This window comes from Gouania willdenowi, chromosome 12, assembly GCF_900634775.1.
Source record: "Gouania willdenowi chromosome 12, fGouWil2.1, whole genome shotgun sequence".
Lineage (NCBI taxonomy): Eukaryota > Metazoa > Chordata > Actinopteri > Blenniiformes > Gobiesocidae > Gouania > Gouania willdenowi.
In genome coordinates this window covers 18799288-18825607 of record NC_041055.1, presented here as the reverse complement: position 1 = coordinate 18825607, position 26320 = coordinate 18799288, and the positions used below count along the sequence as shown (strand labels likewise).

General features: G+C 36.8%; 2 protein-coding genes across 2 annotated transcripts; one reads left to right on the top strand and one right to left on the bottom strand.

The window, feature by feature from the left end:
* Positions 1 to 3099: 3099 nt before the first annotated feature.
* On the bottom strand, positions 3100 to 17236 carry LOC114473689 (ER degradation-enhancing alpha-mannosidase-like protein 3). The gene is given in 21 exon segments (XM_028463455.1): positions 3100 to 4708; positions 4710 to 4717; positions 5726 to 5917; positions 6005 to 6170; positions 6299 to 6469; positions 7217 to 7325; positions 7415 to 7575; positions 9928 to 10093; positions 10199 to 10323; positions 10527 to 10610; positions 10763 to 10846; positions 10935 to 11060; positions 11707 to 11804; positions 11888 to 11993; positions 12076 to 12210; positions 12350 to 12503; positions 13812 to 13924; positions 14004 to 14043; positions 15331 to 15431; positions 16028 to 16073; positions 16470 to 17236. Coding segments are annotated over 21 exon segments (2607 nt in total). The 5' UTR covers positions 16628 to 17236; the 3' UTR covers positions 3100 to 4444.
* Positions 17237 to 17928: 692 nt separating this feature from the next.
* On the top strand, positions 17929 to 25515 carry anxa3b (annexin A3b). Its single transcript, XM_028462597.1, has 14 exons — positions 17929 to 18035; positions 18283 to 18327; positions 18412 to 18459; positions 18562 to 18649; positions 19311 to 19405; positions 19504 to 19617; positions 21287 to 21377; positions 21506 to 21585; positions 23669 to 23725; positions 24368 to 24461; positions 24567 to 24662; positions 24741 to 24799; positions 25045 to 25167; positions 25322 to 25515. The coding sequence occupies exons 2-14, from the start codon at positions 18313 to 18315 to the stop codon at positions 25379 to 25381; spliced, it is 1020 nt and encodes a 339-aa protein (XP_028318398.1). The 5' UTR covers positions 17929 to 18035; positions 18283 to 18312; the 3' UTR covers positions 25382 to 25515.
* Positions 25516 to 26320: the final 805 nt, after the last annotated feature.

Here is a 26320-nt window from a genome sequence, read left to right as displayed (position 1 = left end):
TCTTCTATGGTTTCATTGCGGCTGGGAAACAACTGTTGGTGCATTTCCGCCGCTCCTGGTCAGGAGTGTGGACAGGGATGCTGAGATGATCTTATTCTAACTCACAAGTTAACTAACTACAAAACCTATCATATATTTATTACTTTGGTGGCTTGTAAGGCGGGAGCAGAGAAGTGTAACATGGAATTCAGTGGAATTCTTTTTTAAAATTTTAATCTATTTTTTTAATTGAATTCATCCGAATTTAGTATTTCCCTTCCCCCCATGTATCTTGGACAACTGATCCTTTATAGTAATAAATAAATGTATAATACATTTTTATAATTCAATTTTGTTCTGTGTTGTTAAAGGAGTAATGAGTAAACTCGATTTAAAATAAATACATTTAAATAACAAAATAAAAAAAAATATATATATATTTAAATTAAATAATAATAATAATAATAATAATAATAATAATAATAATAATAATAATAATAATAATAATAATAATAATAAATAAATAAATGAGACAATTTAACTGCAGTGAAAATGTTTATTTATCATTATTTATTATTCCAACAATTCACAATATCATATGAAATAAAATACAAAATTTGTTTAACTTCATGGAGGACCAAACCTGGCAAAAATTAAAAATAATAAAATAATAATAAAATAAAAACATTTTTAATAAATTAATAAAAAAAATTATTAATAAATCCCTAAAGTACAAAATAAAATAAAAATCAAATATATTTGTATTTCTCTTAATATTTGTATTTCTTCTTAATATTTTTTTTAAAATCAATTTATATTTATTTTGACAAAAAATTTCATTTTGCATTTATTTATTTAATGATGTCTTTATATTTGCATTTTTGTTTTAACTTTTGTATTTTTTCCCACTTATATTTATTTATTTGTATTTCATTTTAAATTTTCAGTTTTATTTTTATTTTTCACGTTTATTTATTTATTTATTAAATTTTCATTTTGGCAGGTTCGGTTCCCCATTTCATTTGACCTATTCATGTATACATTAAAAAATAATGTACAGGCCTATAACTGAAGTAAATATTCAGTCATTTCATTAAGTCCACAAGATTTAGCTTCTACACAAGTGACGTCAGCATGCGCAGTCATCAACTTTATCATGTCTGTGCTCTCCATAGGTTGTTTGAATTGCATATATCAGCCAACAAAGATGGCTTTTAACATTTTGAATTAGTTCAGTTTATGTTGGATTCTATCATAGAGACTCACCTAGGAACAAGCCTGCAGTAGAATCAGAAGACTCATCAGCTGTTCTCTATATTTTACTAGCACCAAGGACAGCAACGACAACAACACCAGCAACAAGGGCAACATCAGAAGCAACATCAGCAGCAGGATCAGAGAGAGCACCAGAAGAGGAACATGAACCAGCAGCAGATGTTGGCAGATGTTTTTCTGCTCCTTGCTTGACACTTTGTAAATTTGTTACTTTAGTTTGCTCTGGAGATTTCTGGTAGTGGCTTTCGTGTTTATTTTGATATATGTTTATTGTTTTGTAATTTAGGGCCACCCTATACTGGGCCCACCCCGTATAGTGTCCTCCTGCTTTTATTCAGTTTGGCCGGGGTCTCCAGTTCCTGAACAATACGCAGTAAACACAACTTGAGTGAGTTAGGTTTCAGTTGCTTTTTACAAAATACAATATTTTCTGTTATGTTTAAAGTGCTTCCATAGAATTTCAAATGTGTATCATATCCGTATATATTCATATATCTATGTATAATAAAATAATATTTAAACTGAGTGGGACTAAAGCTTGCTTTCTAACTTAAACACACATCACATGTACAATATCTGTAGATTCAAATGTGCACTGATCATTATAAAATGTCAATGCCTTTAGAAGAAAACAGTGGTTGGGGTTAGAGTGCTTGGCTGTGGTCTTTTGTGTTGACTTCCTTGGTGTAGACCCAGAGCTGTGAGACACAACGGGAACAGATGGAGTTGGAATAGGGGGCAGTTTGTGTGTGAGTGCTTCAACAGGTGTATAAATGGTGTCCAGTGTCCACAGTTCATGTCATTTGGTCAATTTTGTGTGTTTCAGCTCAGCACGACAATCAAAAGATGCTTTAACTCTAAACCATAATTCAGATTATTATTTATTTTTGAAACTCAGGCTGCCTTGCTTATTCAGTGCAACTACCTTGTATCTTGATGCTTGTCTCAGTTTTGCTACGGTGTACGACTGTACGCTGTTATGACATAAAAGTGCCTTCCACAAAATATGCCATTGTAGGAATCAGTCTGCTTCCCAACCAGTTGGAATGCTCCTAAGCAACTGGCAACTTCCATGCAAAACTGGTAATTGCGCTCACTTGGTGCCTAAAAATATCCTTAAATGTTGTATATATACACATCTATATGGTTTTATTTTACACTTTTTGCAAAAGTAAAGCCTTTTCCCCAGCATCTGTTTAAATATTTTGCAGTGTACAACAAAGAAAGGAAAAAAAAGCAAAGGAGGAAATTGGAATTTATTTTCATAATTATCCAAACTCAATGCATTACAATCTAACTCAAGCTGCTGGGGACGGGAACTGTATTTCATCCAAAAGTTGTTCTCATGCACTACTGATGCCAGTGCGCACCTAAAAATACTGCCAGAGGAACATTACATTTCTGTTGTTTTCATAGATTGAAAACCAAAACAAAAGATCGATTGATGTTGATATCGTTGCTTCCACGGAAACACCTGAATGCAGCGAAATTTAAAGAAAAAGAAACTAGGATAAAAATGGCGTCAAATGATTATTCAAAAAAAAAAATAAAAAAAATAATAATAATAATACAGTTTTTATATGTAACTTTCAACATTCCACAGGATTTCTTATCCCACAATGCAATGCACAAAAGCTTTCCAAAGTGCAAGTCACATGACCATTTGTTAACAAACCAATTGTTTGAGATACAGTCATAAACAAACTAGTTCCAGTCCCCAGCAGTTTTAAACTAAAGTACACATGAATGGCATGTACAGCATCTCATTTGCAAAACAACGGAGGCTCAAGATCCAAGTTTAAGAGATTACAAAACAACATTTTTTTTTTTTTTGGGGGGGGGGGGGGGGGGGGGGGGGGGGGGGGGAAATTAGATCATCCACTTCAACTTTTTGTCCTTTGGTCCTCTGAAAAATGTGAAGAGCACAAACACAGTCCTGAGGTATTAAGGGCAGCAAAAGCCTGACATACAGTAGAAGTGACATGAAAATCCTTGTTAAGACTTTAAATTAGTTCAGCAGCATTAGAAAAAGATAGAGTCTGCGGAATAAAATACACTCCACAACAAGCATTACTCCACGCTAACACCAACTCTCAACTTCATGCATTAAAAAAAAAAATCAAATGTAGGCAAGTGAAAAAAGAGAGTAAATCAATAAAATAGGCGTCAAAACAATTGTGCAAAGTCCAGAATACCTGGCTGCATCCAATGTGCACCGACACATTAATGACAGGAGTTCATTTCATGTGCATACACATATAAGAAGCATTCATTAAAAAAAAAAAAAAAAAAGAAAAAAAAAAGCTCAGGATTACTTCAGCTGCTGGTCTTGTTTCCAATTATATAATAAAGTAGGATGAAATAAAACTACATGTGCCACAACACACACACAATGATTTGGACAAAATAAGATGATGATGGCAAATTGTTCATTTCGAGAACATAAACGAACAATCAAAGAAACTCAATATGTAGTTTGTAGTAAAGAAAATCATCAACTTTGTTCAAAATTTGAAAAAGCATGAAGAAAGGAACAAATCTTAAACTTCATGACAATAGAACTTTATCTGACTGCAAAAAAAATTTATAATAACTAAAATTATTTCTTGTACATTATTGCACAGCTTACATTCACACACATTCAAGCACACACGATTGGCCAAAAAAAGAACTAAAGACAATTATTACTTCAATCGATCACATTCATCCTAAAAATTCCCTGAATTTACACAAATATGTCAAAAAACTAAATAAAATTTACCTTAGTTTAACCCCTTCATCTACTACTGTGATCGCTGCCAAACAATCAATATGGGCTTTAATTACATAATTTTACTATTAAAAGATGCATGTTGGATTAAAAACGCTCTTTGATTGCATAAACTCATGCAGCTGTGAATGTTTTTTTTTGTCACCCTGTGTTAACCACTAGTCATTATCAACACTGGGAATAATAGGTTGATCTTTGCAAAAAACACCACTAGTAGGGTTTAGTTTAATGCAGCTTTAACTCAAACCTTAAAAAACTACAACTTCTTACCCTGAAGGTTAAAGTTCAGTAGTTTTTTTCTTCAGCACACACACAGAGTGATAACACAAGAAGAATCATTGAGGCTTGGAGTCATTTGGAGTGGGTGTGAGGATGCCTGATGCTGGGTCAGTGAGACGATCAGAGGCCAGAGGTCAAAGGTCAAGGATTTGTGTCGGATTCACAGTTTGTTTCTTGGCTTTGAGAAGAATGTTCAGAACATGGTTTCGACGTGAGAGTGTCTGATGCTTCAGAGTAGAGAGGCTGCTGCTGCTCTTCCTCTTTGGGTTCTCCTTCCTCTTCCTCTTTGAGAAGCATCTCATCACTATCCAGAACCAACTCCAGGGTGGGTCCTGGTGCTGCTCCTTCTCCCAACTCACCCTCCTCCGCCAGGCGCAGTTTAATGTTCATGCCAATGGGTTTTTTTTGTTTTATCTGAACAAGGAGTACAAGAACAGATATTCAGAATCACTAATAGAACTAAGATTTGAAGAAATCTGATGTCCATCATTACACATTTCAGCAAGAAAATCATGAGTTGGTACGGAGGAAAAGGATTAAATCACTACTGACACACAGGACATTGATCAATGACTTTATACCGTTTCTAATAGGGATGTGAATCTTTGGGTGTCTCACGATTCAATTCAATTCCGATTAGGGATGTCCCGATACAACTTTATCACTTCCGATATGATACCAATATTGCAGCCTTGCGTATCGGCCGATACTGATATCGATCCGATACAATATCAGCAGGAATCATACATACCTTTATTACTTATTTTGTAGTGTGGAATGTTAGAAAAGGCTTGATGAAGTGATGTCACTCAAACAGAGAACAATAGTCAGCAACAGTAGGTTACTTTGTTGGAGGGTGAACCATAGTCACCTATGGATAGAAGTGCTGGAGCGGGAGTTTTTTTTGGGGAGATTATATGGTTGATCTTAGATGCAGTCCGATACAATCAGATATTCGTTTTGTGGTTGATATCGAACCAATATCCAATATCAATGTCGGATCCTGACACCTCTAATTCCGATTCTTAGGGTCACGTTTCGATTCCAAAATTGATAGAATGCGTAGTGTGATAAGGCAAAATATGGCATCAAAACAACAACCTCAAAAGCTGTCCCCTTTAACTCGGACGGACAGGCACACAGACGGACGCACAGATGGACGGAGCTCAAACCTATATCACCCTTCCACATTTGTGGTGGGGGATAATAATGGCAGGTGGGGCAGGTAAATTGCAAATCGGCACATATGAAACAGAGCCCGCAGAAGGAAAAGGACGTAGACAATCTAATATAGATAACGACTGCTGGATCGAATGCTGAGAAGAATAGAGATCGAGGCTGTCCCTGGCTCTGAGTGGTTGGTCATTGGACATAACTTTACAACATTTTTAAACACCAATCCCTTCTCTTCCCAGTCCTCACCTTGTCCGAGCTGCTTCTTTTTTGGTAACAGCAGCACGTCCACATTTTTATGTTCTTCTAGAGCAGCAGTGAGCACGGAGCCCTCACGGCTGAACAGGAAGACCAAAGGCAGAGTGATGTCCTCATTGGAGTCGCCGTCTCCCACCATCTGGAACAGGGGCGTTTCTTCACTGTTACTCCCCTCACGGTGGTCTGAGGAAGTATCAAAATAAAGAAATTAAATAAAATAAAATAAAGATTAGTTTCTTTCAAATCTTTTTATTGTGTGATGATCCTCACCCATAAAGATGATTCCTATGGCTCCTGCTGCCTGCAGCCAGCGAGCCTTCACAGCAAACATGCAGTCTCCACGCAGAGCCAGAGCGATACGCCCAAGAATCTGCTCTGGATTATCTATGGGACCACACGCAGTGAACGGGGAGGCTTTGACGATGCTTCCCTTCACCTAAAAAACAGGGATTGTCATAATCATTTGTGTGTTCTTGGACAAAAACACACAAATGCTGTTCAGAAAAACCAATAAATGAATAAATACAGTATTTTCCATTTTCCCAGAGTGGAAGGATGTCCTACCCCGTGCTCTTGCTTGGTGAGGTCCATACCAAACTTGGCTGGTCCTGCAACCAGGACAGTTCTGCCCAGAAACGGAGGCGATATGAGCTGTACCACATGAGGCACCACCTCCTCTTCAGGAGTCGTGCTCAATTCTGCCACAAGTTTAACACGGTACACTCCTTTGTGATGCTGCAGGGATTCACATGAAAGAAAATGTATTTGAAAAGCCATTAAACATTGCACATGACCAACCTTTAGATTAATTTAACTGTAAGCCAAGTTCATGAAACATTGGGGGAGGAAAACTGCATCTTTCTATTGCAGCAATACACAGAATACAAGAAAAGTCTGTATAAGCTGAAAGCAGGTGGAGAAATGACAGTTAAATACACACCTGTTGTACCTTAAACATTTTAAAGGTAAATTTATTAATTTTACTCTAATCCATACATAAACTATGATGTATAGTTATAAGACATTTTAAGCCAATGTTTTTCAACCTTGGGGTCGCCTGAAATGTTTAATAATTGGAAAAAAAACTGGTAAAATATCTTAATCATTTCAAATTATAACTCCACACACAATCTTAAACAATTGTATTCTATACGTTCCCTTTCTCAAATATAAATCTAGTCCAAATAAAATGCAGTATTAATAACTGGTGCATCTCGTCCCTTTGTGCACTAGTCCTGGCCTACTCTGTACATTTAACACAGTATAACAAAAATTATCAAAAGATAAATCTGAAAAGAAAAAAAAGTCCCTCGGGTTGCCAGAAATACGTGATTTAAAAATGGGGTCACGACCAATAAAGGTCAGGAACCACTGCTCTAACCTATTTTCAAAACAACAACATTTAAATCTGCATTATTTGGTTTTTTTTTTGCACACGTCACTGGTATTTTGGTTTCCATCCAAAAACTGAACATAAACAACCTTGAGTCTTCCATGTCTTGCTCCGTTGATTTGAGTCAGTGAAATGCCCATTTGTTTGAGGAACTCAATAGGCTCCATAAGATTATCCTGAAGGGGGAGTTGGATTTCCCTGTAAGATAATAACATACAGCAGTTCAAATCACTATGGCTATGACATTAGCATGAAGTCTGACTGGAGGATCTGAAGCATGGACACACCTGACGGGAAACGTTTGGAAGGCTCGTCCCACCCCAGTGAGGTACTTGTAGCCGTCCCTGATGGTTTTGGCAAAGGACGGATTGTTGGGGAACAACGTCTCAGTGCTGGGACACGAGTGTGTGAACAGATCCTCCTCTGGAGACACATGTGGGCTCTCCTGCTGTAGAAAAGTTACAAATGACGACTGATGCAAAGAACACGTCACATCACGTTTCCAACAAAAAAAGACAATCAACCATCCACTGTGACGTTGCATAAAAGCCTTGCAGTAGCACACAATACAAAATCAACCCGACTAGGATGCATCTTCTATTCTGTAGACAACAGCCGTTGCTTCAATTCATGGAAATTATTTGGATTTGTGGTCTAAGATGGTTGGAAAGCTTTTGTCCTTCAAGGAAGATTCACAGTCATTATTGAAAGAGACCAGCAGCTAGTTAGCAGCAGAGGTTATTTAATCAGATACACTCAGTATTCTTATGACAGCTCCATTACCCAGCACAACCACATAGTAACTAGGGTGGCTGAAGATTCTTTACAAGATTTTTCCCCTATAAATCTAAATTATTTCTTGTGTTTGTGAAAATACACAGTTTCCTTACCTGTATTTTTTATCTAAAAATAACTCTAGGTTTGATGCTTTTTTTCCTTCCATTATTATCAATGATCTTCAGCCACAGAGGATATAGAGCATGTGTCAAACTCAAGAATCTGACTTTTTAGAATATCCAAATTGGCAGAGTAGGGCACATGTTGAAAGTGCACGTTTTAGCCTCTAAAATATTTGGCCCACTAATGATCAAACTGGTCCGTATTTGGTCCCTGAACTAAAATGAATTGGAGACCTGTGATATAGAGCGTGAGTTTTACCAGCAGGTGTCAGTAGCAAAAAACCTACTGATCTACCGACATCCACCCCACCACCCCCACCTGGGGGTGGTGGGGTGGATGTCGGTGGGGGGCCTTGGGGTTGGGGGTTGGGAGTGGGATGCGCCGGTTCCTCGGCTCCTAGGTGCTTTCTCGGGTGTGTATGTGGGGGGCAGTGACTGCCTCTCGGCTTGGTGTCTTAGGGGCATCTGGGGGCTGCTCGGCCGGGGGGGGGTTGCCTGGGCTCCCTGGCCCCCGCTCTTTCTGCTAATCTGGCTGCGTCCTCAAGTCCGGGGCAGTGCTTGGGTTTGCAGTGGAGGTTTCTTGCACATACATCGCTCTACGATGCACTAGCATGCCTTGTAGTGGGCTTAACTTTAGATACGTTGATCCCAAACACCTGTTTCAGGTATTACCACTCACAACTTCCCTCTGCCCACAGCCTCACGCCTACAACTTCACATCTCACTGCCCTCTCTTTTTATATTCTCCATTTAATAAAGCGTTTCTTACCCTTCCTTAGGGAGGGCTGGTGATGGTCACAATTATGCAATAAAAAAATTGCAATTTATTTAATTGCAATAACAAAAAATGTATTGCTGTCTAAAAATGATTGCACTTCTTGTAGTGTTGACCTTTGACAGCATGTGCAGACAAGTGAAAAAAAAAAAGTAGCAAGAAATCTCAAAACTCTGTGGATGTTTCACGTTGCTTAACCTGATGATAATAAATGCATTGACATGTATAAAACCTGAAGTTATCATATCAGGTTTGTAAATAGACAGATCCTGTTTGTATGGCTTTATGCTTCTCTTTGTATCGACTACAACTCACAAGATCGCGCGATTATGTGTGAAATAGTGGGATCTCCTGAGTCCTTGCTGCAACAGTTATGAATCACAGACAGAAGCGGTGGGGATTGACGGACAGCGAATTAAGCTGCAGTTATGCAGCGGAGACGTAACGGAGTACCGTAGTAGCATCCAGTGGAAATCTGGTGTGATGACAATCAATGCATTCACATGTGTGAAACCTGAAATTATCATATCAGGTCAGTAATGAGACAGATTTATTTCTGATTGTCTTGTATTGCGTAATAAAATACACTAATCTTTTTTAATAATTTGTCCATCTAAAAACTTTTTACTTTACAAACACTTTTATCACAGAAACAACCCAACAGAAACAGGAAGTTGTGATGATGCAAGCAAAAAACCACGGCCAGCATGTGCTTGTCTGCTGCTGTGTTGATGTATTTCAATATATCTGAGCAATGCTTTCTTAATTTTTGATTTTTTACAAATTTTCATTTTGGTGCATCCCTAATTAATGCAAGTTAAGGTTCTAAATAAAATGTATAGATGTAAACTGTTTAATAAAATGATACAAGAAAAGCCCTAAAACCAGTAGTAAAAACTTCTTTGAAATAGTGATATAAAACCAAATATACCCAACCGTAAAAAAAAACAAAACCCTCTGATTGTTTCATTTTATTTCTTAAACCTACAAATAATATGTACATGTGCGCATTTTAGACAATCAAGACAAATTGTGTGGCTCATAATTGGTGAGTTATAAATTCAGATGGAGGACTAACACTTTATACCGTCTGCAACAACGTTTGTGACGAACACCGAGCCCTTACCGTGTTGTTACCCGGACAGGGCGGCTGAGTGATGGAGAGGGAAACGGGCAGAAGATGAGCCTCTGTGGTGAAGATGTATTTGTCAATATCGATTGGCAGTTGGCTCTTTTCCGTGAACAGCAGGTAGAGATATTTAAACATCTCTGCCAAGAAGAACGAGTCCATCCTGCACACACAAACCTTCATATATAAACACAGCAGTTTCATAGCGTATATTGTTTATTCTATTAACTAGAGGACAATGCCTGCTAATGTGGGCACTAATTCTCACCTGTCTTCATGTGTCCCAGTACGGACGTCCTCCACAGCAGCAAACCCACAAGGCACCCTGGCGTAGGAGTTGAGCTTCTCTACAATGGATTGTCCCACTCTGAGGTAGTACGGGTCACCAGTGGCCTGGAGATGGTAAAAAAAAAAAAAAAAGAGCTCCAGCTACAAGGTTCACATTTTAAACTCAAAAGAAGCTAAGCATTAATAATCCAGACTTATTTGTGAGTAATGAGTTAAATATCAATGAGTTAAATTTCCTAAGCACACCTTTAGCAAACTGTGCCTAATAGAGAAGTGTTCAGTGATGATTTCCAGGGACATTTTTTTACCTTATAGAGGTAGTAAGTGCTTTCTGCAAATTCTGGTCTCAGTAGGTGTTGGCCCCAATGAACTCTGAACTCTGTTGTAAACGCCTGCAGGAAAACAAAGCCAGACACTAATTTATCCAAGTCATGCTTGCTTTGTAGTTTCTGTATCACAAATAATTTAAAACCTACATGATGTGTAAAATAGATGGGTAAGTAACTTAATTTAAAAGTATCCGAATGTAGGATTTAATCCTCACCTCTGGAAGAAACTTGTGCTGTTTGGTAACTTGATAAAGCATCTCATGAGTCTCAATGGCAGGTTTCAGATCTCCTCTCAAAACCTGTAAACACAAAGCACAAATGTCACTCAGAAAGAGTGTTGTTGGGTCAAAGCTTATCATTCAGCTCATCTTGAGAACTATTACAGACCTGTAAGCCTGGGAAGAAAGCCTGAAGCGAGTCCATCCAGCTCCTCACACTCACAGTGGGGTTGTGCATGTGGACGTTGAGCAGCAGGGGAGGCTGACTTATGTATTTCATAATGGCACTGTAGTGCTGTGGAAAAATAATGTCAGTGAATGTTTTGTTTCTTTTTTTTTAAATAACCACAATAAGAACAAAGTGACCTCGATGGTGACGATAATCTAATGCAGTGCTTCTCAAAGTGTGTGGCAAAATGTAAGGTGGAACTGAAGTGCAAAAATAATGATTTAAAAGGACTAAAAAATTGTATTTCCTTTTTGGTCTCCTTAAGCTTGTTGCCAAAGATTGCAAACAATATTCCATTATTTCCTGGGTTTTGACTAATTAACTATTAGTCATTAACTAATACTTTTAAATGTGGTTTTTATGCAGGTGATCAATTTAGCTTTTCAGTTTTAATGTATTCATGAACTATGTTAGTTGCAATATGAAACATGATGTCACTTTTTCCCTGTTAGTTTATTTCATACGTGCACTAAATTTCCTTTTTATGTTTTCTTAAGCTTTTTGGCAAAGATTGTAACCACTGTTTCTTTATGTCTTGTATTTGACTACTGCACTTTTACATTAGTTTTCATGCAAGTAATTAGTTTAACTTAGCTTTTGATTTTTGACTCATTATAAAATATGATGTTACTTGTTCCATTGAAAATGTGTCATTTGTCAGGATTATTTGAAGGGCAATGGAGGCATGCTACGACTGACTGAAGTCACTTACAATATTAAATCTCTCCAGAAACACATTGTCCCCTAAAAGAATGTAGGCCTTCATCAGATACTCGTAATACGAGTCGATGCCAGCACCAACTCCACTCTCTGTAATCACAGGACAAACATATAGGATGATGATCACAACTGTGTGAAAACTCCAGTGGTTGTTATTGTTTAAATTTCCTCACCTCTACGAAGCCATTCCCCATTATGGATATTGATGACTGTCCCCACCAAGTTGCTCCCTTTCTGTCTTCTCTCCCAGAGGACATCCAGAGCCTTTCTTGCATTCTCCTACAACATAATGAGACATCCAGTTAAAGGCTTTAAAAGTGTGTATTAATAAGGACACACTGAAAAAACTAACTCCACACACCTCAAACACAGAGTCTCCTGACAGTCGGCTGAGGGCGGCAAACTCCAGGATCATCGTTCCTGCGCATGCTGTGCAGGTGGACGATTCGTTGCCTGTACGAGACAGTGGGTTTAGGACACCGTAGCGCAGATTCACCTAATGTGGGAACATAGAAAAGTTAGCGCTGGTCAAGAGATTTAAAAAAAATTGTGATTAATTAATCATGCGCTGTAATTCATTCATCTAATCAATGTCTTTTTTTAATCACAGCTAAAAAAACATTTTAGAAGAATACCTTTGGGTAGGGAAGGCCACTTGTGGTGTTGAAGGCAGGCAGTAATCTTTGACCAAGCTCTGTGGCCATGTGTAGAAGTTCATCACGATACCACTGCATCCTCCTCCCACGCTGACGCAGCAGATCAGCCATCACATGACCCCCCAAAAGCCCACTGGTAACAAAAATAAAGTCAAAACATAAAATGTTTGTTTAATAAAAACAATCTTCCCAAAGACGGATAATTTAGAACTGTAACCATCATGTTGGTATGATTTAATTTAATGTCATTCTTTGTCCCTACACTGACCCCCTAACCATGACTTAACACTCTTCTGAACCTTGATCCTATCTCAGTGTTTACTGTAGGTCCTATTATCCTCATTCTCCACTTTAGATTACATTAATCCAGTCACAATTACAGTATTTCGCAGGTTAAAATACATCAAATAGAGCTCCAAACCAATTACATTTTAAGGCACCACTGCCTATTAAAATAAGTTTTTCGCTGATGCTTGCTTTTTTTTTTTTTTTAATGAAAACATTATTCTATATTTTGTGATAAGTGCTATGAGATGACTTGCTGTGTTTGGTGCTGTATAAATAAATACAGCAAATAAATACAGTAACCAGATTAAACTATATCAACTAAGTGAATTAATAAAAATGGCCTGTGTAAAGGCTTTTTCAAACTGAAAAAATTATCTTGTGAAATCTGTGACCTGTTGACCTGCACAACTCAAAGAATCAGAATCGAGAATCGTTAGTTCTTGGTAGAAATACTTTTAAACACTTGCTGTACATTCAGCTGAAATAAAAATTTTGTTTTCAAATATGTAGAATACTTGAATTTATCAGTAGCAGTTTTAATATTCTAGTTAATTTTCTGCAGGCGCCTTTTTTGTCCGTCAAATGTATTTAAAGAGAGAAATTAAAGAGAGAATGTTACTTAACTGTCAAACCTTGTCATAATTTTATTTATTTATATATTTTTTTAAAATTGAAAAAAAAAAAAATGTTTATGGTCTTGGTCTTGACTCGGTCTCTGCTCCCGAAAGTCTTGGTCTTGTCTTGGTCTCGGTGCATTCTGGTCTCGGATATTGTGGTCTTGAACACAACACTAGTGTGTACCAAAGATATGGTACCTCCTACCGTTGTAATATTTGACTGGCAAATAAATTAGAAATCATCTTTCGCTTTTTTTTTCCCTTTTGGGGCCCCAAATCAAAAATCGGGCTCCGAGCGTTGATGCGTACACATCCATAGATTATACCTATCAAATTTCAGCCTGATCTGTTGACGAATAACAGAGAAGTAGTGATTTTAACTAGTGTACACAACAACATCAACAACAACAACAAAGTGAGTAGCGTTTTGAGTCCGGTAGTCTGGCCTAAAAACCTAACATTTTTGGGAACATGAGATTACATTTGATCTTGGTAGTGTGTGTATAATCTGCAGCACATGTACACAGGCCTTTTACCCTAGAACTCGTATGTTGGTCTCAAACACAGACACAACCACATCGTTGTCCAGACGAACGTCCTTCACAGTCTTCCTCACAGCGTCCTCAAATTCATCCAGTTTGTTCAACACCTTTAAACAAACATGTTGAAAAGTGCAGTGAGCAGGGGAAAAAAAAGAATCACAGTAAACAGGAAGACATCAAACTTACCACTAGAGTATCAAGGGTGTCAATCAAAGTGAGAGAAAACCTTCAGGGGAAAAAAGGGACAAATGTTACAATGATGGGATGAGGTCAGACTTTTTCAACTCAAATTATTAGAGAACTACAGACTTTTACGTATCAATGATCATATATATCTAAAAAAAATACTTTATGCTACTTGAAGTGTATGAGTATTTCATTATTTGATTCTTTTTTGTACATTAATTAGTATAATCTAAGTAATAGCAATAATACATTTACAATTTTTATATAGTAGGCTAGCTATCAATATAGTGCAAAAAAATGTGCAACAAGTCTTTGCATATTTTACAGGTCTTTCTGCATATTTCATTATAACATTTGAGATTGGATAAAATCTATACTATGTCTATAAATATCTGAGCATTGGATTTCTGTTCATGAATGCTGCCCACGGTTCATGTCATTTATCTTTTTAATGTTAATTTGTCTTTGGATCAATTTTGTCCATTTCAGCTCAGCACGACAATCAAAAGACGCTTTACTTCACTGTGTAAAGTATAATTCAGGTTTATATCATTATTTTTGACATAATGCATTTTTAGGCTGAGCTACCAGACTCAAAACGTCACTCACTTTGTTCTTCTTGTTCTTGTTGTTGAGTACACTAGTTAAAATCGTGACTCCTTGGTTATTCGTGAAGTGATCGAGCTGAAATTTGGTCGGTATAATCTATGGATGTGTACGCATGGACACTCTGATTCGTGACATTAACGGGCTCCATTAATGCTCGTTGAATCGGGCTGTAATTTGACAAGGATATTCTATGTGCGGATGGCAAGATACTCTCAAAAAAATTTATTGAAACATAGTCGTGTGATATATCGTTTCAAAGGCAATTCAACATTGATTACGAGTTTACATCGCACAATTTGATTTGTTTTTACTTTGAGTGAATTCTCGGGAATGTGGTATACGTGCTTTTCGGCGCAGAGACGTTTTGCGGGCCCGACCGTAGTTCATCCGAACCAGTTTAATAAAACAAATGTAAGAAACTATGTAAAATTTGTCAAAAACTCTGCTGAATAAGCTGCAAGATTAGCTAAGCCTAGCCTGGTCAGGAGTAGGAAAGCGGCACAGAAAAAAATCACTAAAAATCTACTGATGCCTTTTCTATTTGATGAAATGGCTTTCAAGTTATATCCCAAATTAAATCATCCGGGATATCAGGGTTAGCCTGGCTAAACCTCCTCCTGGTGAGTTAAAGACGTCAGTGTTGTTTTTTCCCCCCAAATATTGGTGATTGTCCTGATATTTATAGACGTGATTGTAAGTAAATAAATAACTAACTTACTTCCCCAAAGAGTCATCGATGTCGCCTCTAGTTGGCTCCTGGTCACGTACTCTCCCTCTGCAGCTCAGGGGCATCAACTCATCAGCTGGATAAGCATATTTCTGCAACATAATCAGGATTATACAAGACTATTACAGAGATTTAAGATTGACTTCCTTCTAAAACTGTAAAAACATAGCCGCCATCTTTTCGCATTTGAGAATTAACCACAACTAAATAAAGCCCTTTTTATTCTCCTGAATGGACAATATTTTCTTAAACAAAAGGTTTAATGACATGATATATTGATTACGAATCGGCTGAATCTAACCAGATTTTTTGAAAGCAATGATTAAATGTTTGCACTAAAAACCTAAAATGATCATTTATGACTTTCAGAAAGGGCAGAAATGCTATTGGACAATTTCAAATACCAACATTGCTGCAAGATATTTTCACTAAATTCAGGCAGCACACAATAAACAACAAACAAAGCATTGAATATATTACCATTTTTCCCAGTAAATATATTTTTAAAGGTGCGATTGAAATGCAATTTTCACCAGATGTTGGCAACAACCCGTGTAATCCACACAAAATCATTGATGACCATAAACTAAGTTATGTGTAATAATGTGAAATGACACAACCGATGTATAAGTTCATCTTTTTCACACTTCTGTTGCAGTGTAATATCATTATCGTGCATTTTACTTACCATGTAACTTCCATAAGCATGGTCAAACATTTCGATGATCTGGTGCCTGGAAATAATTTATAATACACATGTTAGGATGCAAGGGTTAACTTTTTTTTTTTTAAACTATATCGGAGTGTATTTAGAAATGAGATGTTAAACATATGGTCCAGTTTGATCAGCAGATAATTGTAATAATACTGCAATAATTGTGAGTAAATATCAGTATTGTTTAGGTGTGACTAAAAAGTGTATGTCCCATGTGAGTAAAAGAAAAATAAATAAATAAAACTAATGCCCAACATTAAAATGCTTGAATAAGATTAGCTAGATTTCTATGAAAAAACAAACAAACATTGGATTAAGTTTTTGTGATGAAACTGTATTATTAAATGATTATTCTGATTAAAACAAATAGATCCAACTGGGCCTGTTCACATGTATAAATTTAAAATGTCCTCACCTGATCAAAGTCTTCTCTCCTGCTGTCATGATGTGATTCTCTGGACAAGTAGCCCAGCCAAGAAGACTGAAGATCACAAGTACCTTGAACATCCTCACAGCACCTGAATGAATGCCCAGCTCCCAATAAAGTCTGTTTGTCTTGGTGTAGTCCTGCATCAGGTCAGGCTTTAACACAACCTACAGCTCTTAATCCAACGAGCAGCCTGCCAAACTGACCAAGATGTCCTTTAAAGTCTACCACATGTTGGTAGACACAAAGCACAATGTTGGTTAGCTGCCTCCTAAGTCCATTTCCATGTTGCTCCTTGGACGATTTGTAGATCATGTAGTGTCTAAAAAGAGCTCCAGGTCACCACTATACATGTAAACAATGGAATCAGCCGGTCAGACAACACGACAAACTGAGCTGAACAGCCTGTAAAACACCTTCAGTCTTTTACTTTAATATATAAGTGTTACAGAAGTGTAACACACACTTGAAGCATTAAAACAAAGATGATGTCAGGCTCACAGTGCCCGGTGGATGACACTGTCAAGCTGATGCTGCTCTACTGTTAGCAATGCTAAGTGGTTAGCAATGACACAACCTGAGAGCTAATTAAAATTAGTTAACGCAAGATTTTTTTTCTTTGTGTGAAACCTGGCGGCTCAGTCCATGTTTAAGTTGGCGGTCAACGTATTTAAAAAGGCACGTCACAGAGAAGTCGTACAGTACCGTGATATAGTAGAGCACCAAGCTGTTGACCAGTGTTATGGATCTACTGGTTAGACAGTCACATGATGCCGTACTTCCGTTATGGCTGTAGGCGCAGGCGCTGTCAGCCAGTGTCCCGTTTGATAGTCACCGTTTTATTTGATGACAGATTGCGAAAGAATGGCTTTGGACCACATTTCAGGGGTTGAACTAAGCACATTAGTTAGCGCATACACAAAACGTGGACTGTTTTGGAAATGATAAAATTGTAGACTTCTTCTTCTTCTTCTTCTTCTTCTTCTTCTTCTTCTTCTTCTACTACTACTCTTCTTATGGAGACAATAATTAATCCTTTTAATTAAATAACCAAGAAGATGATATCCATTAAAACACAATCACAATATAGGCATACTAAACATTTACAAATACAAAAAGTAAAGAATATATAATAAAAAAAAAATATCATATAATGTACACATTCAACACATTCATTATTTTTTATGCTACTTTTGTTTCTTGTTTTTTCTTTATTGTGTTCATTCCATTGTGCATTGAATCACCCTGTAAATTGTCATTGCGTGCTCAGAAAAATGCTTTTAAATACATTTTATTATTATTATTATTATTATTATTATTATTATTATTATTATTATTATTATTATTATTATTATTATTATTATTTAATGTATTTTCTCACACACAGCAGTGAACTAGAGAGTGTAGATGTGTTTGTTATTGAGGAGGAGTTTATGGAATGACTCAGCTTCCTGTTCTTCCAGAGGGCGTGTCCCTCCCTCTGTTTGAGCTTTTATTAAAGGTGTGGCTCTCTGTGGAAATCCTGCTTCTTACACACTCTTCTCTCCCTCCGAGGTAAGACAAAATAATCCTTTTATTTTAGGGTATGATCACCCCCTTACCCCCCCAGCCCCCCTGCATGTCCCTCTTCTTTTAAAGTGTTTTCTTCGACACTTTTACAAGGTTACACATTGTTTACCTTATAGCTTTTCATCCGCACTCATACGTCTACATTCGCTTGTAGACAAATGAAACTAAAAGTGTTTTCATGCTAAAACTCTCTCTGGGGGTATGATAATTACTAATCTGTACTTTCTCTAAGGTGTCTTATAATAGCTATCATTCTTCAGTCATGACTTCTGTTTGGGTGAGTGCTACTCTGTCTTTGAGAAATATGTGATTTCATCATCATCATCATCATCATCATGTCCTGAATGTTTCTGTATCACAGGATGACCTGGACCTCCTCTTGGACTCCCCCTCCTCACTCACTGTGACAGTAAGTACTAGTATTACCGTATTACATGTAAAATGCATGTGTTCATTTGGAACTTCTACCATTGTAATATTGTTTTTTTTTTTAATTTATTCTGTTAACCAGTCAAACACTAGAGGAACTGTAAAGGACTACCCAAATTTCAAGGTGCAAGAGGACGTGGATGCACTAAGGAAGGCCATAGAGGGACTTGGTAAGCACACTGGTTGCTTATATATATATATATATATACAGTATATATTTATTAGTATTTTTTCCATCTTATGTATTCCTTTGGATTCTACTGTACGATTACTCTGACGAAATAATTTGCAGTTGCTAAACAAAACAGTAATAATGGCATAACTTTATCAAATAGTCTATTTATTGGATTATTTAACAGGCATATATTGATATATTTTCAGTATATCAGTAATACCATCCAAAAGGCTATTTTTCATCTGCAGTTCCTGGACAGAATGTTCAATTGTCACCCTAAAAGAATACTAATTACAGGAAATATACAGTGAAAAATGCTTTCTCACATTCCACTGTGCAAAGTAAATAATAAAAGTATGCAGGATTCCTCCTGATATCGTAGTAAATCAAAATCGGCCAACACTCAACACTGAAATATCGGTATCGTATCGGAAGTGAAAAAGTTTTATTGGGACACCCCTTCATTATTAGCCTTCTAATAAAAAGGCTGCAAGGGAAAGTTGGTGTTCCTAATGTGCATTAACTTTAAAAAAAAATCCTCTTTATCTCTTTATATACATATCTTTTAATGTACTTTGCTGTTTACAGTACAGCTTGTCTTACTCGATTCAGGACAATAAGGTGTGGTTTAAGCCTATGTGTTGTCTTGTCTGCAGGTACAACAGAAAAGACACTGGTAAAGGTGTTGACTCAGAGAAGTAGTGCTCAGCGTCAGCTCATCGCTCAGGCTTATGAAAAAGCCACTGGAAGGGTAAAAGCAATTTCAGGCAATCTGACAATCATGTGAGGCATAGTTGTCACTTAAAAGTTGCTTTTATCTGATTTTTTTTTTTTTTTTTTGTTTACTAGAAATTGGTGGATGACCTGGAGGGGGACACTCGTGGAGACTTTGAGGACTTACTCGTTGCCTTGGTGACGCCTCCTGATCTCTACGACTGTCAGGAGTTCATCAAAGCCATTAAGGTGAGATTAGACCAGTGTTTTTCAACCTTGGGGTTGGGGACCCCATGTGGGAGTTTAAATGGGGTTACCTTAAAATGTCTGAAAAATGAACATACGTTTTTGAATCTTTTGAATTATTATTTGTTTTTTAAATGAAAACAATACATAATCATGACAACTGTCTTCTATACTTTCACTTGCCACAACTTGTCACTAATCCTGGTTGCTCTGTTTTTGTTATACAGTATAACAACAGTACAGTATAACGTGATCAAAAACTAATTTTAGAGGGAAAAAAATGTTTTTCGGGTCTCCAGAAATTCTTGACCTTTCACATTGGAAACCATATCGACAAGAGAGTTGATGCTAAAACAGTGGAAAGATTGCTCCCAAAGTCACATATTTATTTATTTTTATTTTTTAATTCTTTTTTTTTCTGTATTTTTGTTTGAATAATCACACAAGGTTTACAAAGGGTGGCATACAACACAATTTGACAGATAATATAATAAAGTAAATAGATGCCTCTGGTCTTTACGAGTCTTCTTTCATAAAACAAAACTCAGAGAGAATACAATAAATAAATGAAAATAAACCTGAAAAGGTAAAAATCACCCTTTTTTCTATGTAGGTTTCAAGAATAATATAATAAAATACAAGAAAAGAAACAGAAAAGTGTACATAGTTTTATATGTCAACATACATACACACATACAACACATAAAAAAATCTAATTTACCAATAGTTACTGTATACTCAACGCAATTACAAATGAACCAGTCACATTTAGTTCTATTTAGTACTTGCACGCTGTAGAAAATCTGACTAATGTAAAATATAACAATGATGTACATTCTTCATGTTAGTGTAGGAATAGGGTCAGAACATAACAAACTTAATGAATTTAATCATCTCTTTAAAGTATTATTATTACTAAACACTGCCTTTAACATGTTAAAACATTTGTTCCTCTAGTTTTTTTATCCCCCACCACAAAGTGTGGAAGGGGGATATAGGTTTGAGCTCCGTTCGTCTGTCCGTCCGAGTTAAAGGGGACAGCTTTTCTCAGAAACTGTTTAAGATAGGATAACAAATTTCGGTGTGTGGCTTCAGGGTATCAATACCTTGATGGAGTTCGAAAATGAGAAGCGTGATATTATTTTTTCCGGAGTTGTTGGCCTTGTTACGTTTTTTTTACTTTGTTCGAGGTATCTTCAAAGGGGACCGCTTTTCTTAGAAACCGTTAAAGATAGGATAACGAAATTCGGTGTGTGGCTTCAGGGTATCAATACCTTGATGGAGTTCGAAAATGAGAAGTGCGGAATTTTTTTTTTCCAGAGTTATTGCCCTTGTTCCATCTTTCTTTACTCACTTCGAGGTATCTTCAAAGGGGACAGCTTTTCTTAGAAACCGTTTAAGATAGTTAGTAATTTCATATTCTGATTTGATAATATTTTCTTATGTTTACATCTAAGTTCTTAGATTTAGGCGATTTAGGAAAAGGTCGTGAGTTATAATAAGAACCAATCTGGCGAGGGATGTTGATGACTGTCTTCTTGCTTTATGCGCTTTGACCCATCTTTAAGAATAGAAAATGACATTGACAAACTAACTTGATCTGTGTTTGCCTAAAATCTACTGTCTTTTGTCATATTTCACATGAAAATCCTTGTTTTTTGACTTCCTACAGGGAGCAGGAACCACAGAGTCTATGCTGACGGAAATCTTTGCTTCCAGATCCAACAGACAGATCAAAGCTCTGTCTGAAGCTTACCTAAAAGGTAGATAATCACCACTAAAAAAGTATCTTTGCTACTCATGCAACAAGTAGGCCTGTAGAAGGATAGCAAAGATGTGTGCATTAACACAGGACATGTTGTAAAGTTTGTGTTATTCTTTCTTATCCAAGAAACAGGCCGAGAGATGCTCAGTGACCTGAAGTCTGAGGTGTCTGGAGATTATGGAAAAGCACTGCTGATACTGGCTGAGGTACTTTAGTTAAAAAGCAACAGAAATCTGCATTAAGAAGCATTTCTAACAACTATTGGCCGTAAAGCTTTATATAAACAGCAGGGGTTGGACATTCCTTAAATACCTTAAGAACGGGAGAGTTCACTTCAAAATTATTGATGCCAAGTTCAAACAAAAATACATTTGTGCAAATCGATCCCATCTGCTGCAGGTTTAAAACAGGTGTGTAAAAAAAAGAAAAAAGAATGTTGTAGAAACGTTGAACAGAAAAGGACTGCACATGGTGAACAAATTGTAAGTTTGCCACGATTCGATATCGATTCAATTCACAGGCCTTTGACTGATTGAAGACAATATATGGACTGGATTTAGCACAATCAGTTAAATTTCAATTTTATTGCTGAAACTTTTCAGACATTTTAATAAAAAAAGTTTTTTTTAATGAAAAGAAACATTGACTTGTGCTTTTTCACTGACGATTTTTAATTTCCAATGATTAGATTCAATCGTTGCCTAACCAATCGACATTGATCCAAATCGATGGATTGTTGTACCTCTAATCTGAACCCCACTGAGAATTTAAATCAAAAAGATGAGAAACATGTCTAATGTGTCCAACCTGTCATGTGGAGTAGCCCAGGGCTCTGTTCTGGGGCCTGTTTTGTTTTTGATGTATCTGATGCCTCTTGGTCGGTTGATCCGTGGTTTTAAAAATGTGTCTCATCATTTTTATGCTGATGATATCCAGCTGTACTGCTCCTTTAATGACTCAGAGTTTCACTTTTTATCTGAGTTCTTAGATTGTATGTCCTGTATCAAAAACTGGTTGTCATCAAATTACCTCCAGATAAATTCAAACAAAACAGAAACTGTTTTCATCGCTCCTGATGAAAAGAATCCTCTGATTAAAAACACTCTTGGTGATCTGGGCTCATCTGTGAAAACCAGCCTCAGAAACCTTGGGGTTGTGTTTGATCAGTCAATGTCTTTGGAGGGTCACCGTCGTCAACTGACTAAAAACTGTTTTTACCACCTGAGAAATATCTCTAAAGTGAGGAACTTGTTGTCAAAATCAGATCTCAAATTCATCATTCACTTGTTTATATCATCCCGTATTGACTATTGTAATTCTGTTTTCACATAAGTCGACCCTAAACAGACTCCAGATCGTACAGAACGCTGCTGCCAGACTTTTAACTGGTGCTCCCAGAACATCCCACATCACCCCCATTCTTTCTACTCTGCACTGGCTTCCAGTCAAGTTTCGCATGGAGTATAACATTTTAGTCCTGACTTTCCGAGCGTTTCATGATCAGGCCCCTCAATATATCTCGGAGTTGTTGAGTCCCTACACTTCAGGGTGCAACCTTCGGTCTTCAGGCCAGGGTCTCCTAAAGATCCCAAAAACTACATTTAAAACCCGAGGAGACCTGGCGTTCTAGGCTGTGGCCCCCAGACTCTGGAATAACCTGCAAACATTTGAAGACTGCTCTTCAGTTGCTCTTCAGAAAATTGATATTATTTTTTTTGTTATCCTTTTATGATGTTGCTCCTGTTGTTTTAAATTATCCTCTGCTCTGTACAGCACTTTGTGATTTATATCTGCAAAAAGCGCTTTATAAATAAATGACTACTTACTTACCTGACCTAAAAATGCAAACGAGCTAGCAGCTTTTAAAGTAGCCTGGACATTTTATGACAAAAAAAAAGCTGATTCATTTCACATCCTGCTTTGTTGATGTTGTAGTTTATAACAAAAAAAAAAAATCCTTGATCCTGACTTGAGTGCACAAACGTTAGCAAACTTTCCTTTGGTTTAACATTAAACGATCTGTAGATACAGCAATTTGGGGTAAATAAGTATCAAAGTGGCTTAAGAGATTAAAATCCTAAGAAGATATCACTACATGTAGATAATGCATACAATGATAAAGAGACCAGCTTTTCCACAATATTTGGCATTTTAAAAAATGTTCCTGCATATTAATATTTGGTGTCTTAATTATATATATGTGTGTGTTTTTTGTGCCTGTGACAGTTTGAATTAGTTGATCACATTCTTTATTTGCCTCATGAATGGTTTCCTTCTCTGTCCTCACAGGGAAAGAGAGATGAGAGCACCAACGTGGACAAAGCCAAAGCTAAAGCAGACGCCAAAGTAGGTTTTCCACATCTGGACTCTTCATAGTGCCATCATCACCTTTGCTTTTCTGAGGCATTTTGCTCCCACTTCCCATTCCTCAAAACACAAATGCAAGAAGGGGGAGAGGGGATTTTGACTGACACTAAAGGTGTTTGTTAACTAAATTAATGAATTAATTAAATAATACATTTTGCTGTAATAACTACTTATTACACAGGACGTGGCCATAATTTCTTTGACTGCACAATGATGAATAAGAATGCTCCATTGACAAGGACATGTGATCAAGTGTGAAATTAAAAACCTACATTATATACGAAATAAACTTGACCATCAGTGTTTCCTATTTTGATTATTTGATTAATTTTAGATGAATTCATATTTTATATATTTAGACTCAACCTTCTTGTGAACAAGTTTTATCATTGCAAAGACTCTTGGTTCAGTGTCATAACATTAAACCACAATCGAAAAAAAATAAAAAGCTAAAAAATATTTTTGATTTAAATAAAGTACAAATTTGTCCCCACAAAATACTAGAAGTCAGAATAAATGGTGCTGTCTGGCACAAACGATTACCTTTCTTTATCTTTTTTCTTTTCTGCCTACTCCATGATGCCTCTAGTTTAACCTATTCCCACTTTCTATTCTCCTCAGGCCCTGTATGAAGCTGGAGAGAAGAAGTGGGGAACTGATGAAGCAAAGTTTGTCGACATCTTGTGTCACAGGAGCGTTCCCCAGCTTCGACAAAGTCAGTTTTCCTCTCACCTCTCTCTTAAAATGAAGATCTTACATTGTAAACAAGCATTGTACATGTTATTATTTTAAACGTCTTTTAATGTTTGCATGTTGTCAGCTCTGGTGGAGTACAAGAACATCAGCAAGAAGACTCTCCAGGAGAGCATTGAGAGTGAGATGTCAGGAGACCTGGAGGAGCTACTGGTGGCTGTTGGTGAGAAGAAAGAAAAACACCAAACTTTCCTGAACTACTAAGAATAGTAGAAATCTAAAAGCGGATTTTTCTCTCCAGTGAAGTGTGTGAAGAGCGTGCCTGCGTATATGGCAGAGAAGCTTTTCAAGAGCATGAAGGTAAAACTGTCCAAGTCAGCAGATAATCATCATCTGCTAAACCTCTGAATTGTTTACCTTTGCTGAACCTCTGTTCTATAGCAGACTGGATTGTTTCCTGGCTTTGCAGGAAGGAATGTTAAGCCCTGACTTTTCACTGTTGCTTTAGGCCTCAATGTGGAACAGTAGCTAAAATGTACCCACCATGACATAAAAACATGTGTAAATGCAGATCTTGTAGTAGAATCTGTTTGCTTTTTGCTCAGGGAGCAGGAACCACCGAGTCCGTTCTGACCAGGACAATAGTCAGTCGTTCAGAGGTGGATTTATTGGACATCAGAGCCGAATACAAGAAGCTGTTTGGAACAACACTGTACTCCCAGTTAGAGGTCAGTTCCTATAAACATCATTCACTACGTACAGTAACACATCTCTACTGTTGGTCTCCTACCAGTAAACAACAAAGTGTGGTTTTATCAAAGGTTAAGGACACATTATGTGATTAAAAAACTGAATTTCTTGCTCTTTCTTTTCTTTGTTTAGTCTGAAGTGTCGGGTGACTATGGCGACGCCCTGAAGAAGCTTTGTGGTCAGGATGACTGAAGCTTCCAAACCCCAAAACTAGCTTTCACAGAAGTAAAAGGGAAAGATGACATTTCTGATGTCACCTTAAAGGTTCTAATGTTTTCAAAACATTAAATCAACCTAACTTTATAAAAAAAAAAAAAGTTTAAAAACTCAACATTTTTTCTACTAACAGTAAAACCATAGTTCCTGTTTGATAACGTTAGTCTATGCTACAAAGCAGATCTGGAATGTTTAAACTTCCTATTCCATAGAACATGCCATTTTATCAGAATTCCTACAGAAAAGGTACTTTCTGATGGTATTGGTTAAATATCATTAAAAGGAAGAATTTAATTGTCTTTATAAATCAGAAACCAGTCATTCTATTAACTGGCAGAATTGGGACGGTTTGATGGTTAATAAGATTTTTCTAAACTGACCAAAGTAAATTGTTGATTTTTGAATGGTCCTCATTTCAGGAATTTACATTATCGTCACATGTTCAAATCAAATGTTTAATAAAACTATTTTGAAGATGAAAATTGTTTACATTTTTTTCCCCCAGCATTTTGGAGGTATGTTACAAAGCTAGATTACCCCTTATTGCGCTAACTTCCGGGATTTAATCAGTGTGTGCTGGACTACAAAGCTCGCTGGAGCTTAATCGCTATGGCAATTAATGTTGAACAGTTAACCTGTCCGCAAGCAGGTTTTTCTCTGGCATGAATTTTAGCGAGTGCTAAAGCCCCGCCTCCTGACCAATCAGTTATCTTAGAAAATGACCTGCCCATTGATAGAAGATCATGATTGGTGCATATCTGACAGCTCCGCTTAGGAAATATTATTAATAGAGATTAATCTAATATAGATTGGTAACATAGGCCCTTTAAGCCCAGTTACTTTCTTCTCTAATGACTTGTTACTGATCTAATCATTAAGTAATTCATATGTTTCTAATATTATGACTCCCTCACT

Bases quoted from the DNA above. Each gene is read 5' to 3' on its own strand.
- anxa3b (XM_028462597.1), top strand. The intron at 19,618-21,286 runs GTGAGATTAGAC...GACTTCCTACAG, and splicing joins AGTTCATCAAAGCCATTAAG to GGAGCAGGAACCACAGAGTC. The intron at 24,800-25,044 runs GTAAAACTGTCC...CTTTTTGCTCAG, and splicing joins AGCTTTTCAAGAGCATGAAG to GGAGCAGGAACCACCGAGTC.